Below are 19219 nucleotides of genomic sequence, written 5' to 3'. Positions count from 1 at the left end.
AGGGGGCTGTCCCAGATAAGTGTTCCTGTCCCTATCCCCACTGAGTAATCAACTTCACTTCGGGAGAACGGGGAGGGGGAGGTATGGCAATACCCACCCGTTTGCCGATATCATAAGTTGCGAAGTTTATGAAAGTCCTTGCTTCCCACGTCAAGGAAGGAACCTTGGTCCTGAGGGCACCGGTAATGGCTGGAAGAGGAGGCGTTTGCCACCCAGGTCCTCCTCCATCTTGACTACGCTGGGCAAGATTCTGTCCCGGGAACTCGGGCTGTGCCATTCTCTTCCCAGGCCCTCTTGGGCTACGGGCCGCTGGGCCACGAGGGAGGGGACGACGGGAGAGAAGGTGGCTCAGTGCCAATGGTCACCTCGGCACAGGCCCTGCAGGATACACATTTCCCCCTCTTGACCACTGGTGTCCGGGCCGCGCTCCCCCGAAATGGCCAGGGGCCAGAAGAAGTGCCCCCTCACCTTCCCAGTCATGGAATGTGTTTTTTTTTTAAACAGTATTTCTTAGGCGCTTGCTATGTGTTAAACACTGTTCTAAGCGCTGGTAAGTATGGGTTAAGTAGGTCAGATACAGTCCCTGTCCTAATAATAATAATAATAATGTTGGTATTTGTTAAGCGCTTACTATGTGCAGAGCACTGTTCTAAGCGCTGGGGTAGACACAGGGGAATCAGGTTGTCCCACGTGGGGCTCACAGTCTTAATCCCCATTTTACAGATGAGGTAACTGAGGCACAGAGAAGTTAAGTGACTTGCCCACAGTCACACAGCTGACAAGCGGCAGAGCCGGGATTCGAACCCATGACCTCTGACTCCAAAGCCCGTGCTCTTTCCACTGAGCCACGCTGCTTCTCTACGCTGCTGCTGTCCTCTGCTGTCCACGCTCTCCACGCTTTTTTGGGAGGACTTTTTATCTTTCCAAAAGGCTTTTACATCACTTGTCTCATTTTATCCTCACAACAGCCTCGTGAGGTAGAAGCAGGTATTCTTTTCCCCACTCTACAGGTCAGGAAACCGAGAGCCCAGAGATGTTAAAGTGGCTTGCCTTAGGTCACACAGCAGGCCAGGGGCAGATCCAGGACTAAAACCCAGGCCTCGTGATTCCCAGAGCTCTGCTCTTCCCATTGGGTCATACTGACCTCATGCTCTCCACGCTGCTGTCCTGCGTGGAGCTCGCAGTCTTTGTGGGAGGGAGAACGGGTACTGAATCCCCATTTTAGAGTTGAGGAAACTGAGGCCCAGAGAAGAGAAGTGACTTGGCCCAGGTCACACAGCAGGCAGCTGGAATAAGAACCCAGGTCCTCTGACTCCCAGGCCTGGGCCTCGCTGTTTTCTCTCAAAGAGTGGCAGGAGGAGGAGGGGCTACCTAACCCTGGGTAGCTGGAGCTGAGGGAGGCCAGAAGAATATGGCTGTCCGCTCCCCTGGGAAAACTACAGCTCCCGGGCCATAGGTACTTGGGACCTTCGCAGCAAGAAGAGGGGTGTTGGCAGGCCGCCCATCTTTCCCCCTTCTGTGGCCCCGAGAACAACCCAACTGCCCTTCAGTCCACCCTGCATCTCTCCCCTGCCAACAGATCACTTTTTTTTACCACATGCCCTTCAACTTGCAATTGCTTTAACTGTACCTTGACAAAGGAATCATCTTCCACTGAAGCATCGCCACTTAACTCATCTGCTTCCTGCTTTTTGCCTAAAAAAGGAAGAAAATAGCTGGCAACCAGGTCTTTTTCTTTCATGTAGAAAACAAGCATGGGGTTAATAACTGATAAATCCTTCTCCTCAAAGGATAGTCTGGCGTTCCAATTGACCTACCACTGTTAACGGCCACAAACCGACAACTCCGAAGCCAAACGTGTTCTAAGGAGCCATTTAAGTTTTCCCATAAAATCTTTGTTTTCCTTCCAACCGGCCAGAAAAGTAGCATTCCAGATCCTTTACCCTAGGAGGTCTTCCGCGAAGAGAAGGTGCTTTTTTCTACCCCTCTGGAGTTATTTTCCCAATCTGCGAACACTGGACATTTGCATTCTACTCTATTACACTGTCCTTTCCCAAGTGCTTAGTATACTGCTCGGCACAAAACAAGTGTTCAAAAAATACCATGGATTGACTGGGGCCCTTTCAGGGCCGAGTCTGCATTGTACGGGCAAGTGGGAGGAGAAAGGGATTGACCCAATTGATTTACCTCGCAGAAAAAAGCATAACCTAGTCACCCTTGCCCGCAGAGTGGATCTGGGGCCAAAGCGTCCCATTGGCCTGTTCTCATCGCCAAATCAACCCGATAAATTCTCTGGCTCAGCCACTCACAAAGCTAACCTCAGAATATGCGTTGCAAGCCCTTCCTCAACTCTGTCCAATATCCAAGTTGTAACCCCTTTATGCTCACCTTTTTGACCTGGAATTTCCAGTTTCAGAATTTTACCACCAGTCTTATTTGGTGCCCTCCTCCCTCTGTAATATTCCTGGTTTTGGAGGTTTTCGGGGGGGCCCTATATCAACTCCAGTTCCTTCGAAAGGGGAGATGGATGAAAAGATGAGCATCTTTCCTGATGATTACAAGGGACAGTGATCATAACTGGCTCTGCAATGCTTTACGGCAATGACCGGCAACTCCTTGAGGGAAGGAACTATGTATTTTGCTGCTTTTGTACCCTCTTAAATGCTCAGTACAGTGCATCACACTTAATAGGTGCCCAATAAACACCACTGATTCCTATTACCTGCTAGCCTGAGTGATATCCTGCTACAAAATGATTTTAGTTCTAAAGAGATTAGCCAGTAATTTGGGAACAGAGACACAAGAACGTAGGAATGCCAAGACAGCAACTGAGCAATGGCCCGTCCCTTCCAGGATTCTGCATCTGACCGTAGCAATACGATGGCTGGAAGAACAGTGGGATGATGGTCCTCCAAGACATTCTCCCAAGCCTTTAGTTCAGCGTGCTACACAGAGTAAGCATCCAATAAATGCCATTTATGATATTCACCTTAACACTTAAGAATCACAGCAGACAGCATCCATAAGATACCCAGAGCTAGCATTTCTCTAGAATTCAGCTTGGCTCTCCAGTCCTTTATTTCCAAATCCCTCTTGAACATACAGATATTTTTGGCTAGCCTGGCTCCACTGGGCCAAATGTCCTTTTTGGTTTGTTTGGAACATTACACTCTCCATACTTCAATAGGTGCCCCTTTATCCTGGTGATGTGGGGCCGGCTGGGCGACTTCCTATTCAACCCTTCACAACTTTGTAGATTTTAATTACATCCCCTCTTAGCCCGTCTTCCCAGGCTGAAAAGCCCTGACAGACCTTTTTTAGCCTCTCCCCCATATGGATCCTGTTGTTTCCCCGGGTCATCTTGGCTCCCCGACTCGGATTCATCTTCTCTTCTTTATAAGTCCTTCCTACATCGCAATGACCTGCAGTTTTGCAGGGTGGGGCGTTCCACAGTTCTGTGTGATGGTATGACCAATTCTACTTTGTAATTTCTACCTCTTTCTAATAATGCTTCTCGTTTTCCATCCCCTTCTTTTACAAAGACAGCAAATGAAAAACTTGGACTTTCTATACCAAAAGGTGGACCCTTTTAGAAAGACTTCCTCGTAGTACAAAGAACATCAAACTTTACCTTGAACCAAAAGAATAAAGGGAGGGGAAGAAGCAGAGCAAGAGAGGTTTCTTGAAACTATCAAAATTTCTTTAAGTATCATTCCTCCACTGACTAACTACCCTGAATAATTTTCTGTTTATGAGTTTTATTCCACTCTAAAAACTAATTATAAACCATGAAGAAGAAAACCTATTTCCACATATGCTTAAGTCGGTTGGGACGTCCTGAGCAGTTTGAAAGGCAAACATGAAATCTGCATGTTCTCTAGGGGGCAGTTGACAAATTTTTTGATTACCTGAAAATATTTTCTTCCCATACATTTCAGGGTCATTCACGTGAAAACACCAAGCAAATCTGATGCAAAGCTGCCTAAAACAAATGACGTGACATTGACCTCTGGCTGAAAGAGATTAGGCCAGGGCAAATATCGCAAATGAAAGCTAGCAGAAATCCCGAGGTCAGAACCTGCTTTTTCCTCCTTTTCTTCCCACTTCCTATTCATTCTTCCACGAACTCTCTCCTGGTTTTCTCAGGCCTCATCTCCCCTCTATGGCTCTCCACTCTCGGCTGGGGCTGTACCCCTTATCTTTCTCACAGTCCTTATCCCACTATCCCTTTTCCTTTGATACTTTGTCCCCCTTCTTTCTGCTCTTTCCCCCATTCAGTCTCTGACATAAGACCCGACGCAATTCAACTACTCTGTCACACCCATAGTCCATCCAGCTCTGCAGTCTGACAGTGGCATCCAAGGACGCCCCGGGGGGGGAACTGTGGGAAGGCTGCCCTCTCTATATCCCTTCTCACTCCTAGGATGGACCATCTAGATCCTTCAATTTTCCCCTCTAGCGATCCTGTCTTTTCCTCCCTAGCTCTCCCAGGAGTCTTCTGGGCTGCTCCTCTATCTCACGGCTTGGTGGGCAGGAGAGAGCCATCATCGCCTTCCCAACAGAAGAGAGAATGGACACTGGGTTACTTGCCAAATGCGTGTTCTAAGAGTCGCTTTGTAAAAAGACTAGGTGAGGACAAGTTGAGGAGAGTTCTGCTGTGGTGGGAGAACCAGTCCTCTTGTTTCTCCCCCTAAGAAGACTTGGGGGCCCAGATGGATGGAAGGGGAGGACACTGGCTGGTTGTATTTAGGGAAGGTGCCTGGTGGTTCCTTCTGCTCCGATCTGAAGTGTTGAACCTCGGGCCGGGCCCGCCCAACAAATGGAGTGTCAGGTATGGCCACTGGTTTCCCAAAGGCTCGGCCTGGTAGAGCTGCATTTCCAGTCGGCAGCCTCTCCTTTGGGGGGGGGGGGGGGGGTGTCAAAAGAAACCAACCCATCATGGTCACCCCAACATTCTGCTTAAGGCTACAGAAATAGATTCTGAGCTTCTTTCAATGCAAGCATTAAGTTGGTCTGGGCAGAACATTGAGAACCGTTACTGAGAGATGGGCACACTGGTAAATGCTTGCATTCCTTAGATCCTGGAAACAACCTATATGACATTAAAAAACTAGGTTCCCAAGGGAGGAACATAAACCACTTTAGATTAGAAGGTAGTCTGAATGTATCCTAAATACACCATGACTCCCTTACGTTGCTTACAATGGACAATTTCTCCAAGACTAAAATATTTTAACGAACTGGATGGGGAATTAATCACAGGACACAGAACTTTTACCAGGGCTGTTGGCAAAACTGACTAATTTGAGTTGCAACCATTTGGCCCTCGAGGCCCTGACCGTCTCTGGACAGGGAGCTTATGAGCAGTAAAACGAGGAGTAAGTGTGCCTAGTGTAAAGAGTCAGAGCCTGGGTATCTTATATCTACCCCAGAGTTTATAACAGTACTTGAAACAGAGTAACAAACATCATAGCGATAATAATAATAATAATAATAATACTTAAATTAAGTGGCTGAAAAGTGATCCTCGGATTGCAACTGTGAGTCCCGAGGGACATGAATCATGTTTAATTCCCGCCTGTTTATTCTTTTCCAGCACTTAGCACAGTGATCTGCACCCAGTAAAGTGCTTAATACTATTACTATCAGGAAGAGCAATGATTACAGAAAATTCTGAGGTGAAATAATTGGACAATTTGAATAGTTTAGCATGAAAAAAAAAAAGAACTTTAGAAAAAGACAAAATGAAAACCAGGTTTAGTGGAACAAAGGAACTTAGGGTCGACCCAAACTGTTTGAAGGTATCAACAGCGAAAGAAAAAAGCACTATTTTTTCAATTTAGAAAATCAGAACAGTGTACTGAGATCGTACACAGAATAACAGAAGTAAAATTAGAACTTACATAGAGCACTAACTACATGAAGAGTTAAGCTGAAAGAGCCTTACTTTACCCTGTTTCAACTTTAGTTTTCTTTGAAACCCTTTACATTTCAGCTACCCGACTCTATTCCCTAAATACTTCAATGCAATGAGGATCACAAATTTTAAAAACCCAACCCAATAACCCACACTTACTGCTTAGTCTTAAAAATGGCTAACGATGCAAGTTCTGTAATGGTACACGTCAGATGACAGTTAAAATCCAGAGGACAGCCAATTATGAAAGTTTTAATAGATTTCAAATGTTAGTCATTAATTATCAAAAAGGGCAAGTATTTAGGAATTGCTTTGTAGAGTGGGAGTTGAATGGTGAGTATGAAAATCCAAAAATAGAAGGAAATAAGGTCAGAGGTTTTTACTGAGCACTCACTGTGTGCAGAACACTGGACTAAGCACTGGGGATAGTATGATACAACAATGCCTGCCAAGCATTCATTCATTCGTAATTTACTCAGGGCTTACTGTGTGCAGAGCACTGTATTAAGCGCTTGGGAGAGTACCATACATGCTTCCTGCCTGTAGGCTTGCAGTCTAGGAGGGGAGACAGACATTAATATAATTTACAGATTTGTAATATGTACGTAAGTACTGTGGGGTACAGATTCATTCATTCAATCGTATTTATTGAGCGCTTACTATGTGCAGGGCACTGTATTAAGCGCTTGGAATGTACAATTCAGCAACAGATAGAGAGAATCCCTGCCCAACGAGGGGCTCACAGTCTAAACAGGGGAGACAGACAATAAAACGAGTATTATTGCAAGATCCACGTGCACAGATGAAGCCGAAGTGAGAGGGAGACGGGGAAAAGAGGGCAAATCGGGGAAGACTGGACTATTTAGAGATGGAGGGGGGAGAGATGGTCTGGCATATATAGAGGGGGAGGGAGTTCCAGGCCAGGGGGGAAATGCAGGAAAGGGGAACGGCGGTGAGATAGAAGAGATCAAGCTCCGGCAAGCTGCAGCCAGAGGAGAAAAAGTGTGCGGGCTGGGCTGCGGTGGGAGATCGGGAAGGCGAGGTAGGAGGGGGTGAGAGCCGACTGACTGCTTTAAAGCCGGCGGCGAGGAGCTCCTGTTTGCTGCCCGGGCAGATGGGCAAGCATCGAGAAGCAGCGTGGCCTGGTGGACAGGGCACAGGCCTGGAAGTCAGAAGGACCTGGGTTCTAATCCTAGCTCTGCCACCTGTCTGCTGTGTGCTCCTGGGGAAGTCACTTCACTCCTCTGTGTCTCAGTTACCGCATCTGAAAAATGGGAATTAAGACCGCGAGCCCCTAGTGGGACACCGAGTATGTCCAACCGGAGTAACCTGTATACACCTCAGTGCTTAAACAGTAACGATGGCATTTGTTAAGCGCTTACTATGTGCAAAGCACTGTTCTAAGCGCTGGGGGAGATACAAGGTCAGGTGGTCCCACGTGGGGCTCAGAGTTTTAAAGTCAGTCAGCTTAAAACAGTGCTTGGCACACAGTGGATGATTAAATACAATTTAAAACAAAACAAAAAAACACCGGAGATTCTTGAGGAGTGGGGAGACGGACTGAAAAACGATCCTGGCAGCGGAGTGAAACATGGGCTGCACGGGGGAGAGCCAGGAGGCAGGGAGGTCACTGAGAAGGCCGATGCAGTAGTCCAGGTGAGATGGGACAGTGTTTGGATCAGTGTGGCAAGTAGCAGTTTGGATGGAGAGGTAAGGGTGGATTTGAGCGCTGTGGTGAAGGTAGAACCTACAGGATTTGGAGACAGATTGAATATGTGGGTTGTGTGAGAGAGGAGTCAAGGACACCACCAAGGTTACAGGCTTGTGAGACAGGGAGGATGGTGGTGCCGTCCACAGGGATGGGAAAGTTTGAGAGAGGACACGGCTTGAGGGCGGTAAGACAAGGAGTTCTGTTTTGGACATGTTTACTTAAATTGCCATGACCAGGCAACTTAACAGAAGCTTAATATTGGGCTGTCAGGACAAAAAGTGGTCGAACAGGGTCAACCTTAATTACGGTACGGCGTTAACTGAGGGAGGAGTCATCAGATAGTTCATGTTCCTTCCAGCTTGGAGAACCAGGGCAGCGCTACAGCAAGAAATGGGCCAAAGCCGGAGAGAGCGGCACTGGCATTTATGTTCTCCAGTGAACCTCTCCCTTCACGGCCTCAGAACGGGACGGGGTGCTCTACGTGAACATTTGAGAACCTTAAGTACAAAGACCACGCTACGCAATAGTAATGATAATAATGGTAATAATACTGACAACGATAATAGATGCATGTGTTAACAGATCTCATCATTACGGGTAAATTAAGGCTAACCAGCAGGCGTTCCACTGCCCTTGATTTCAGAAGCACAAAACCAATCTGTTTCCATAGGCCAAAAGAAATGGTAGAACGGAGAGTAATCAGAACTGAAATGTTGTGTATTCTGCTGGTTTGCAGGGAGTAGGAAGATTTCTTTCTAAATCGTAAACATTATTTAGGGGAAAATCTACGGAAGATATTTTAATTTTCTCACACAACAAAGTTTCTGAATTGAAGGAAAAAAGCAGTCAGGATACATAATTCTGAATGGCATTTTGAAACGATTTGTATGCTGGCCAAAAGAGATCAGAGAAAATTTAGAACTCAAGCTTCAGCTCCTTATTAAGTTTATTACCAGGGACACGTGGCAGCTTTAAATCCACTTAAATATATCTTGCTTGCCTAAACTTTCTGCATAAATACATATTATTACATTTGTAAGAGGACGAGGAATACGACCTCAAATTTAGACTATAAATGCCATCCCTAGCAAGCGCCCACAACTGATTCTGTGACTAGAGCATGATAAACAATAGCGCTCAACAAAGTAGAGTTTCCTGGGAGAAATAATGCAGAGTGAAAAAAAATAAATCAAAACAATACCATTTTTTAATGATAAGAACCAGAAACATGATCTCAAAGAGCATACAAATGAGATTGTGAATTTCAAAAATTAAATGCTAAGATATCTGCATGTGATGAGTCCTCACTTTTTATTCCCCAAACTTGCAAAGATCGATCTGATGCTCGTTTGAATTTACACATTTCAGCACTCCCAGTTCAACTGCCAGCTCAGCTCTTACATGGTTCATTCTCTGCACCGGCCTCATACCTTGTAACCAAGAACAATCATGATAACAATAACAGTATTTACTTTGTACTTACTATGTGCCAAGCACTGCACTAAATCCTGGGGTAGACTTTATAATATCTACGATATGAGGTGGTATTCAGTCCATGTCCCATTTGGGACTCAGTCTACGGGGGAGCGGGAGGGCAGGTACTGAGTCCCCATTTTACAGAGGAAGCAACTGATGCACAGAGAGATTAAATGACTTGCCCCAAGTCACACAGCAGGGCCAGGATTAGAACCCAAGAAAAGCAGTGCTGCCTTCTGGGTAGAGCTCGGGCCTGGGTTCTAATCTTGGTTCCGCCCCTGGTTATGCTGCGGAACCGTACTTTCCAAGCACTTCGTGCAGTGCTCTGCATACAGTAAGCGCTCAGTATATGACTGAATAAATGAATGGTCTGCTGTGAGCACTCAAATACGATTGAATGAATGGTCTGTTGTGACTTTGGGCAAGTCATTTCACTTTCCTATGCCTCAGTTCCCTCATCCTTAAAATGGTGATTGAGACCGTGAGCCCCACGTGGGACATGGACTGTGTCCAACCTGACTACCTGGTTTCTACTCCAGCGCTTCGAGCAGTGGCAGGCCTATAGCAGGTGCTTAATAAATACCATTAAAAATAAAAAAACCCAAAACAACCTACTTCCTCTGTCTCCCACACCCGTGCTCTTTCCACTAGGCCACCTGCTTCTGCGTCTCTCTGGGGGGATGATTCCACTGAAGCATCCTGCAGCTGCAGATGCCGCTGGGGGGGGGGGGGGGGGGGGGGCGTGAGAAGCCCCAGGCCCCCAGTACACGGGTCACAAGGCCACCACTCTGGGCACACGGGTCGCAAAACCAAAGTGCTGTTCCAGAGTGAGAAGCCCGTATTCAAATTCAATGGTGTAGTCACAGAAAAGTATGAGAAGAAAAGGGGGTAGCAAAGGAAAAGGTCCGTGTGGGTCGATCGATCAATCAGTGGGATTTATCGAGCACTTACTACGTGCATAATACTGCATACTAGGCACTTGGGAGGATCTGGCCCAGGATTCCACTTCTAAGGGGAAGATCAACCTCGCTGACATCCCCCTTAATGGTGAAAAACAAGCTATCCACTCTCTCTAGGTTTTCCCTCTCCGGCCTAACTTGCCCTCTCGAAACTCATCACGATCTGTTCCAAGTCCTCTTGAGTCTACCCTCGGTTCTTCCAGAACCCGTTTCCCTACGTGTTTCGGAGAAAACCCAGTTGAGGAATCAGCGTCCCTCCGACAACACCCACCTTACCTAAATAGGACATGCTGTGAAGTTGGAAGAAACGGTTGTGCATGCGAACTCTCTCACTAGTACTCCTTACAAGGTTTGTCTGAAAAATATCTCCGCACCGCAGAATCAAGGCCACTGATACTTGCGCCCTGGAGGAACAAATTCTACCTTGCCTTCCGGTCAACCCTTACAAGGAAGCTTTTCCAACCTTTCTCAAACTTTTCAAAAAGTATTTGTGAAGGGCTTTCTATATGCCAGGCACTGTATTCACTCACTCAATTGTATTTATTGAGCGCTTACTGTGTGCAGAGGACTGTACTAAGCACTTGGAATGTACAATTCGGCAACTGTACTAAGCGCTGGGGTGAATGCAGGCGGATCAGGTTGGACACAGTCCACCTCCCACATGGGGCTTAGGAGCAATCCCCATTTTACAGATGAGGGAAATGAGGCCCAGAGAAGTTCGGTGACTTGCCCAAGGTCACACAGCAGACGGGTGGCAGAGCTGGGGTTAAAACCCAGGCCCGCTGGCTCCCAGGCCCGGGCTCTACCCGCTACGTCACACTTCTTCCCAAGGCATTAGGCTTGGTGCCTAAATGCTGTCTTTCTATGTATGGATTTGAGACGATTTGATCGTTTGCACTACCTCCTGCTGAAAAGTTAGCAAAAACTACCGGGTACCGCTTAGCTCTTCCCCAAGAATGATGAGCTACGGTTCCACCTATGAACTAGCTTCTTCCTACATACAAATATCCCAGTTCAGTCAGAAAATACTGAAAGAGCTTAAGGAATATAAGTGATGGCCAGCCTGGAAAACAGTGCTCCATTCACTACCAGTGACGCAGTGACACCAGAAAATAGTCAATCTACTCTACAATGACGCGATACCTAGCCTATGTCTGCATGTACAGACGAGGGTACAAGTCACCCGAAATAGGAGAAACCCCGGAGTGGAGACTATATGTTGAAATTCTAAATACAGCAGACGTGGAAAACATCAGTGTCGTGCGGGACCTATAGCTCGTTTACACCACTGAACTTTCCAGAGATGGTCTCACATCCAGGACCCAAGGCATGTTTTTATTGCAGGTGAGCAGAGAACTCAAGGAAACAGATTTACTGGACATGGAGATACCTAAAGAAATGACTAGTCTTTGTAGGCTGAGAAGCAGCTTCCAAGACATTTTGACTAAAGCTGAAGAAAAGCAGTTTTGTTAAATAATTTAACTACGCCAGAAAGCTGAATACTGAAACCAATCAGAAATGAGATTAATTCATGAAACTGAAAATTTGGATAACCATTCAAAATTGAGTTTGGATACCCGACTTTAATTTTTTTCCTCTCCCAGTTTGGGTAATTGTCATTTGGATAACTGGCTTTTCACTACATTTTGGCTCTTTCCTACTTGGTCCTTATGAATCAAGAAATATGATTACGTAGGGTAGCGTACTGTTAAAAGACAAAAGGCTGGGCCTAAAATGTTAGAAAAAAATACAGCGGAGTCCTGACGACATAGAAAGGAAAAAGAAACAGTGAAAATACACGGTTGGATCACCGAGTTAAAGCAGAGAATAAGCCGACCACAACAACAATAAGGGTCACAAAGCAAGCATCCAAGTATCAAGCCCATGTAGTTACAGGAATCAACTTTGACAGATCGAGCAAAATATTACGAACGAGTGGTCGCAGAGTGAATTACTAAAGCCCTGACTAGTTAAAAAAAACAACAAACCTCCTGCCAATTGTGGAAGGCCACCCAGTTTCTAAGTTTCACACATTCCATCATCCATGGACAGAACGCTCGACGCTTAATCGCAACAGCGTCCTTTTTCAGCAAACCAGGCAAGAGAAGCTTTCAAGTCCACCTTAAATGCTGAGTGAACTTTGCGAGTCTAAAAGTCACCTTCTGACAGCTAGAGCTACAAGGACAAGATTTCCATGTCCCAAGAAGGCAGCCTGCCAGTGGGAAATAGTGTGAGTAGCCCGATCTGTTAATAGGATAAAAGTGCTGTGTGATCATCTGAGACAAACCCACTTTAAAAAAAAACAAAAAGCCACCATATACTAACCTTTGCCTTTCGTGGGTTTCTTGTTGGATGCGTCTGCTGAAACTGTTATTTCAATATTCTCTGGATCGCCTCCTTCCTCTTCAATAGCCTAAATAAGACGGAGAAAGTTTAGTACGTTTACCAAACCAATCCACAGGGCTAAAGATGAACTCGAGATACTTCAACGACAAAAGAAATCCATCATCAAACTAATGTGGCATCTAAAAGAATCCCACCCTTCTAAAACGAAATCATTTGTCCTGGGTGAAACCATAATACTTTGTCAAAACTCAACACGACCTGGGGCGGGGAAATCAAACCCCCTTCTCTGTTTATTCCAAGCGACAAAGCCCAAACAACCGGGGAATAAACTTGCTTCCCTCGGTTGGCACTGGCCGTAGACATTATAACCTGAATGTTCTTAATTCATTTTTCACATCTTTCAATTCAACCACTAATTTTCCTCAGATCTATCACCAGAAGCAGCGTGGCTTAGTGGAAAGAGCCCGGGTTTGGAGTCAGAGGACACGGGTTCTAATCCCGGCTCTGTCACTTGTCTGCTCTGTGACTTTGGGCAAGTCACTTCACTTCTCTGTGCCTCAGTTCCGACATCTGTAAAATGGGGATTAAGATTGTAAGCCTCACCTGGGACAACCTGATTACCTTGTATCCACCCCAGCACTTAGAACAATGCTTGGCACAGACTAAGCGCTTAACAAATACCATTATTATTATTATTTGTCTGCTCTGTGACCTTGGGCAAGTCACTTCACTTCTCTGTGCCTCAGTGACCTCATCTGTAAAAGGGGGGTTAAGACTGTGAGCCTCACGTGGGACAACCTGATTACCTTGTATCCACTCCACTGCTTAGAACAGTGCTTGGCACACAGTAAGCGCTTAACAAATACATCATAATTATTATCTAACCAGGACACAGAGGATCAAGAGAGGGGGCGTGAAGCCCAGCTGGGGCAAAACTAACTTTCTCCATTGCCTACTTGGGATCAAGAGAAGCAGCGTGGCTCAATGGCAAGAGCCCAGGCTTGGGAGTCAGAGGTCATGGGTTCTAATCCTGACTCCGCCACTTGTCGGCTGTATGACGTTGGGCAAGCCACTTCACTTCTTTGTGCCTCAGTCACCTCATCTGTAAAGCGAGGTGGAAGACTGTGAGCCCTACGGGGGACAACCTGCTAACCTTGTACCTCCTCCAGCGCTTAGAACAGTGCTTGGCACATAGTAAGCGCTTAAAAAATACCAACATTACTACTCTTCTCTGGGCCTCAGTGACCATCTGCAAAATGGGGGTGAGGACTGGGAGCCCCACGGGGGACCACCCGTTAACCTTGTACCTCCCCCAGCCCTCAGAACAGTGCTTGGCACATAGTAAGCGCTTAACAAATACCAACATTATTATTATTACTCTTCTCTGGGCCTCAGTGACCTCATCTGCAAAATGGGGGTGAGCCCCGGGGGGGCGGCCTGATGAGTTGGTATCTACCCCAGGGCTTAGGGGCAGTGCTTGGCAGAGTAATAATAACAATAATGTTGGTATTTAAATGCTTACTATGTGCAGAGCACTGTTCTAAGCGCTGGGGGAGACACAGGGGAATCAGGTTGTCCCACGTGAGGCTCCCAGTCTCCATCCCCATTTGACAGATGAGGGAACTGAGGCACAGAGAATAATAATAATGTTGGTATTTAAGCGCTTACTATGTGCCGAACACTGTTCTAAGCGCTGGGGGAGATCCAGGGTCATCAGATTGTCCCACGTGAGGCTCCCGGTCTTAATCCCCATTTTACAGATGAGGCCACTGAGGCCCAGAGAAGCGAAGGGACTTGCCCCCCGTCACCCAGCTGACGAGGGGCGGGGCCGGGATTCGAACCCATGACCTCGGACTCCCCAGCCCGGGCTCTTTCCCCTGAGCCGCGCTGCTTCTCGAGCGCTGAGCAAATGCCATCCTCACCTCGGCGTTTAGTACAGTGCCCGGCCCGGAGTTCAGCGCTTCAGACAGATGCTTATTAGGAGCATAATTAAGTTGGAGAGACCGTTTGGGGGGGGGGGGGGGCGAGAGGCGGCGGGGCAGCCAGGTCGGAGGGTCTGCCTCAGCGCGGGGGGGGGGGGCGGGGCGGTGTGTGTGAGGACGAGGGGGCTGGGGAAACTGAGGCGCGGCCTAGTGGCCCCGGGGGAGGCGTCACCTGCTTGAGGCGGGAGACGAGCACGTTCTTCACCCCGGTGATGTCCAGGTTGCGCCGCTTCAGCTCGGACTTGAGGTCGATGACCCTGAGGTCGGTGATCTTCTTGCTCTCCGTCGGGGCGGCCGAGGCCGAGGCGGCGGCGGCCATCTTAAAGCGGCTGAGGCGGCTGAGGCGGCCCCCGCCCCGCCCCGCCCCCCCCCCACGCCCCGCCGCGCGCAGCAACCGACCGCCCGGCACCCGGATGGACGCAACGCGCCTGCGCACTGACCTCGCCCTCCCGGCCCGCTCGGACCGAGGCCACCACGCGCCTGCGCACTGATCCCTTCCCTCCTCCCTTCAGACGACGGCCGCCAGGCGCCTGCGCATTGATCCTTTTCCTCCTCCCCCTCAGACGACGGCCACCAGGCGCCTGCGCACTGATCCCTTCCCTCCTCCCCTCAGACGACGGCCGCCAGGCGCCTGCGCATTGATCCTTTTCCTCCTCCCCCTCAGACGACGGCCACCAGGCGCCTGCGCACTGATCCCTTCCCTCCTCCCTTCAGACGACGGCCACAAGGCGCCTGCGCATTGATCCTATTCCTCCTCCCCCTCAGACGACGGCCGCCAAGCGCCTGCGCACTGATCCCTTCCCTCCCCTCAGACGACGGCCGCCAGGCGCCTGCGCACTGATCCCTTCCCTCCTCCCCTCAGACGACGCATACAAGGCGCCTGCGCACTGATCTCCTCTCACCTCCCTCCCCCTCAGACGACGGCCACAAGGCGCCTGCGCACTAGTCTCTTCTCGCCTCCCTCTCAGACGAGGGGCACGAGGCGCCTGCGCACCAGCTCCTTTCCTCCTCCCTCTCAGACGACGGCCACCAGGCCCCTGCGTACAAGCCCCTTACGACGGCCACAAGGCTCCTGCGCGTTAGCCCCTCCCCTCCTCCCTCCCCCTCAGACGACGGCCAAGAGGCGCTTGCGCACTGATCCCGTCCCTGCCCTCAGACGACGGCCAAGAGGCGCTTGCGCACTGATCCCTTCCCAGCCCTCAGACGACGGCCAAGAGGCGCCTGCGCACTGATCCCTTCCCTGCCCTCAGACGACGGCCACGAGGCGCTTGCGCACTGATTCCCTTCCCTCCCCTCAGACGACGGCCACGAGGCGCCTGCGCACTGATTCCTCCTCCCTTCCCCGCCCCCCCCACCGAGGGCCCCGAGGCGCCTGCGCACTAGCCCTTTCCCTCCTCCCCCTCAGAGCACGGCCACCAGGCGCCTGCGCATTGATCCCTTCCCTGCTCCCCCTCCGACGACGGCCACGAGGCGCCTGCGCACTGATCCCGTCCCTCCTCCCTCCCTCCCAGTCGAGGGCCCCAAGGCGCCTGCGCACCAGCCCTTCCCCCCCCCCCCCGACGAGGTCCACGAGGCGCCTGCGCACTGCGCCCTCCCTCACCTCGTTCCCGCCGACCGAGGGCGCCGCGGCCACATGGCTCAAGCCTGACGCCCCGCCCGTTCCCACCGTTGCAACGGTCGGTGCGCAACGGTCGGCCGGTATGACGGCCCGCCCCTCGCCCCCTTAGCCCGGCCCGAGGACGGTGAGCCCTCAGGGAGCCTCGGGTGGGGGCCAGGATTGACCTCGACCCCGTTGCCGGTCCTGCCCGGGCCTTGCCGACCCACCGTCGAGGGACAGGGTGGCAGGGGAAGGGAGCCCCTCCCCCAAATACGAGAAGACCCCCCCCAGTCAGGGTAGGAGAACCTTCCCAACACCACCATCCCCCCAAAGTGACGCCCTGGGGCTTCCCGCCTCTCCCAGTTTTTCCCCAGGGAAAGTGGGAAGCGGCCCGGAGCGGGGGGCCGCCTTCTCCGGGAAGACCCACCTGTGCAGGTCAGTAATGCTTATTAATAATCGATAGGACTTCCTCATCCTCATCATCATTCATTCATTCAATAGTATTTATTGAGCGCCTACTATGTGCAGAGCAATGGACCGAGCGCTCGGAACGGACAGTTCGGCAACAGAGAGAGCCCCTCGCTGCCCGTTGACGGGCCCACAGAGAAGCAGCGTGGCTCAGCGGAAAGAGCCCGGGCTGGGGAGTCAGAGGTCAAGGGTTCGAATCCCGGCTCCGCCATCTGTCAGCTGGGTGACCGTGGGCAAGTCACTTCACTTCTCTGGGCCTCAGTGACCTCGTCTGGAAAATGGGGATGAAGACTGGGAGCCCCACGTGGGACAACCTGATCACCTTGTATCCTCCCCAGCGCTTAGAACAGTGCTTGGCACATAGTAAGCGCTTAACAAATGCCATCATCATCATTAATCGGGGGAGACAGATGGACAAAAAGCAAGACAACTTAATCACGATAAATAGAATCAAGGGGATGGACACCTCATTCACAAAATAAATAGGGTCATCACCATCATCCAACCAGGAAGGAGGTGAGCTGGGCCAGGTCCTCGATCAGGCAACCCGGTCGGAGGACGTGGGATCTAATCCTGCCGCCGCCACTGGCTCTGTGGAAAGAGCCCGGACTGGGGAGTCTGAGGTCGCGGGTTCTCATCCCGGCTCCGCCGTTCGTCAGCCAGGCGACTTGGGGCAAGTCACTTCACTTCTCTGGGCCTCAGTTCCCTCATCTGTAAAATGGGGTTGAAGACTGTGAGCCCCACGTGGGACAACCTGATCACCTTGTATCCCCCCAACGCTTAGAACAGTGCTTTGCACAAAGTAAGCGCTTAACAAATACCAGCATTATTAAATACCATTATTATTGGGCTGGGCGCTTAACAAATACCATTAAAGGGCGGGGGGAAAAGCAACCGGAAGAACTGAGTTCCTCAAACTGGCTCATTTGATCATTGGCGTTAGCAGTTTGGCCTTGGGAGTCGATCAGTCAGGAGACCGGGGTGCAAGTCCCAACCTTACGACCAGTCTGCTGGCTGACCTCGCGATTGTCACTTGACCTACCCGACCCTCAGTTTCTATTCTCTCCTCCTTAGCCTGAGAAGCATATTTATTGAACGCCAGCTGGGTGTGATGCGTTGTACTCAGCCCCTGAGAAGGTACAGCAGAAGCACAAGACATGTTCCCTGCTCACAAAGAGTTTATATTTTTAGCGAACTACCGAAATCGACTCTCAGAAGAGACTTTGGGTCATAATTGAACTTTCATTTCTCCATACTTTTTCAGCAGTTAGTGTGACAGTGTTTTGTCTGGGTCCTGATCAAGAAAACCAAAATTTTATGAGGAATAATTTGTCAAACAATCATGAAGGGATTGGTACATGTAGTCTATGGATCTAGCTAGCTATATTTTTACTGGCCTAGGAAGATTCCACTTGGGAGAATTCCTGTGGCATTTAAGTACTCACATCTTCCTGTGCTGGGTGTAAATAATTTTGTGTATAAGGGTGTGTGTGTATATATATATGTGTTCATGTATACATGTATGTATATATGTATATGCATGAGAAGCAGCATGGCCAAATGGCAAGAGCTCTGGTTTGGGAGTCAGAGGTCGTGGTTCTAATCCCGACTCTGCCACTTGTCTGCTGTGTGACCTTGGGCAAGTCACTTAACTTCCCTGTGCCTCAGTTGCCTCATCTGTCAAATGGGCATTAAGACTGAACCCCAAATGGGACAACCTGATTATCTTGTATCTCCCCCAGCGCTTAGAACAGTGCTTGGCATGTAGTAAGTGCTTAATAAATGCCGTAATTATTATTATTATTATAATTGTATGCACATGTGCAGAGTTGGCTGTATCCACAGTTTTAATCCCCATTTTACAAAGGAGGTAACTGAAGAAGTGAAGTGACTTGCCCAAGGTCACACAGCAGGCAAGTGGCGGAGCTGGGATTAGAACCCAGGGCTTTCTGACTCCCAGGCTCATGGTCCATCCCCTAGACCACACGGCTTTACATAAATAATAAATAAATGCCTAGACCTTGGTTTGCGTAGCAGCCGACCAGGTTTGGCTGCCCTGAGAAGTTTATCAAGATGTCAGGCTATTCTGAAATGAACTACGATTGATGGTGTCAGAATCAAAGGACCATGCTTGATCCTTTTCCCACCAGAATGTTGAAAAGCAAGGCTCTGAATTGGGCCCAGCCCCTTGAGACTTATTCTCCGCAGCTAGGAGTGATTTGAAGCGGCCTGGCCTAGGGGATGGAGCACGGGCCTGGGAGTCAGAAGATCATGGGTTCTAATGCCGCCTCCGTCACTTGTCTGCCATGTGATCTTGAGCAAGTTATTTCACTTCTCTGTGTCTCAGTTACCTCAGCTGTAAAATGAGGATTGAGACTGCGAGCCATCTAACCTGATTAGCTTATATACACCCCAGCATTCAGTACAGTGCCTGGCACATAGTAAATGCTTAACAGATACCATCATAATGTCATTGAGACCTGGAAGCTGGTGTTAGATGATAGTCTGACATATCACCATCAGTGAATGTTCTTTACTGAATACCTACTGAGGGCCAAAAAATTGTACTAAGCATTTGGGAGAGTACCATTCACTGCCCTCTGGAGTTTACAATCTAATGGCGTGGACCAAAAGACAAGGGCCTGAGTTCTAATCCCGCTGCACCATTTTTCTGCTGCATTACCTTTGGCAAGCCAGTTAACGTCTCTGTGTCTCAGATCTTTCATCTGCAAAATGGGAATTCAGTACCTGTTCCCCCTCCTT

At 49.3% G+C, this 19219-nt stretch overlaps 2 protein-coding genes across 7 annotated transcripts in view; one reads left to right on the top strand and one right to left on the bottom strand.

Annotated features, from left to right (window-relative positions):
* The window catches only part of SLTM (SAFB like transcription modulator), a 38428-nt gene extending 23693 nt beyond the window's left edge, over positions 1-14735 (bottom strand). For both annotated transcript variants that reach the window (XM_029070366.2, XM_029070367.2), the window contains exons 1-3: positions 14564-14735; positions 12389-12476; positions 1631-1695 (exon numbers count right to left, since the gene is read on the bottom strand). In XM_029070366.2, the coding sequence (XP_028926199.1) occupies positions 1631-1695; positions 12389-12476; positions 14564-14710 (300 nt within the window). In that variant the 5' untranslated portion in view covers positions 14711-14735. The remainder of the gene's footprint in view (positions 1-1630; positions 1696-12388; positions 12477-14563) is intronic.
* A 1262-nt stretch (positions 14736-15997) lies between these two features.
* Positions 15998-19219, top strand: part of RNF111 (ring finger protein 111) — a 79938-nt gene continuing 76716 nt past the window's right edge. For 2 of the 5 annotated variants that reach the window (XM_029070375.2, XM_029070369.2), the window contains exon 1: positions 16000-16423. The gene's annotated coding sequence lies outside the window, so the exon portion shown is untranslated. Of the gene's footprint in view, positions 16424-19219 lie in introns of all 5 variants that reach the window. The other 3 variants (XM_029070377.2, XM_029070376.2, XM_029070379.1) reach the window with 2 other exon arrangements.

This window comes from Ornithorhynchus anatinus, chromosome 8 (assembly GCF_004115215.2).
Source record: "Ornithorhynchus anatinus isolate Pmale09 chromosome 8, mOrnAna1.pri.v4, whole genome shotgun sequence".
Lineage (NCBI taxonomy): Eukaryota > Metazoa > Chordata > Mammalia > Monotremata > Ornithorhynchidae > Ornithorhynchus > Ornithorhynchus anatinus.
The sequence above is the reverse complement of the archived record's forward strand: the minus strand, read 5'-3'. Positions and strand labels throughout refer to the sequence as shown.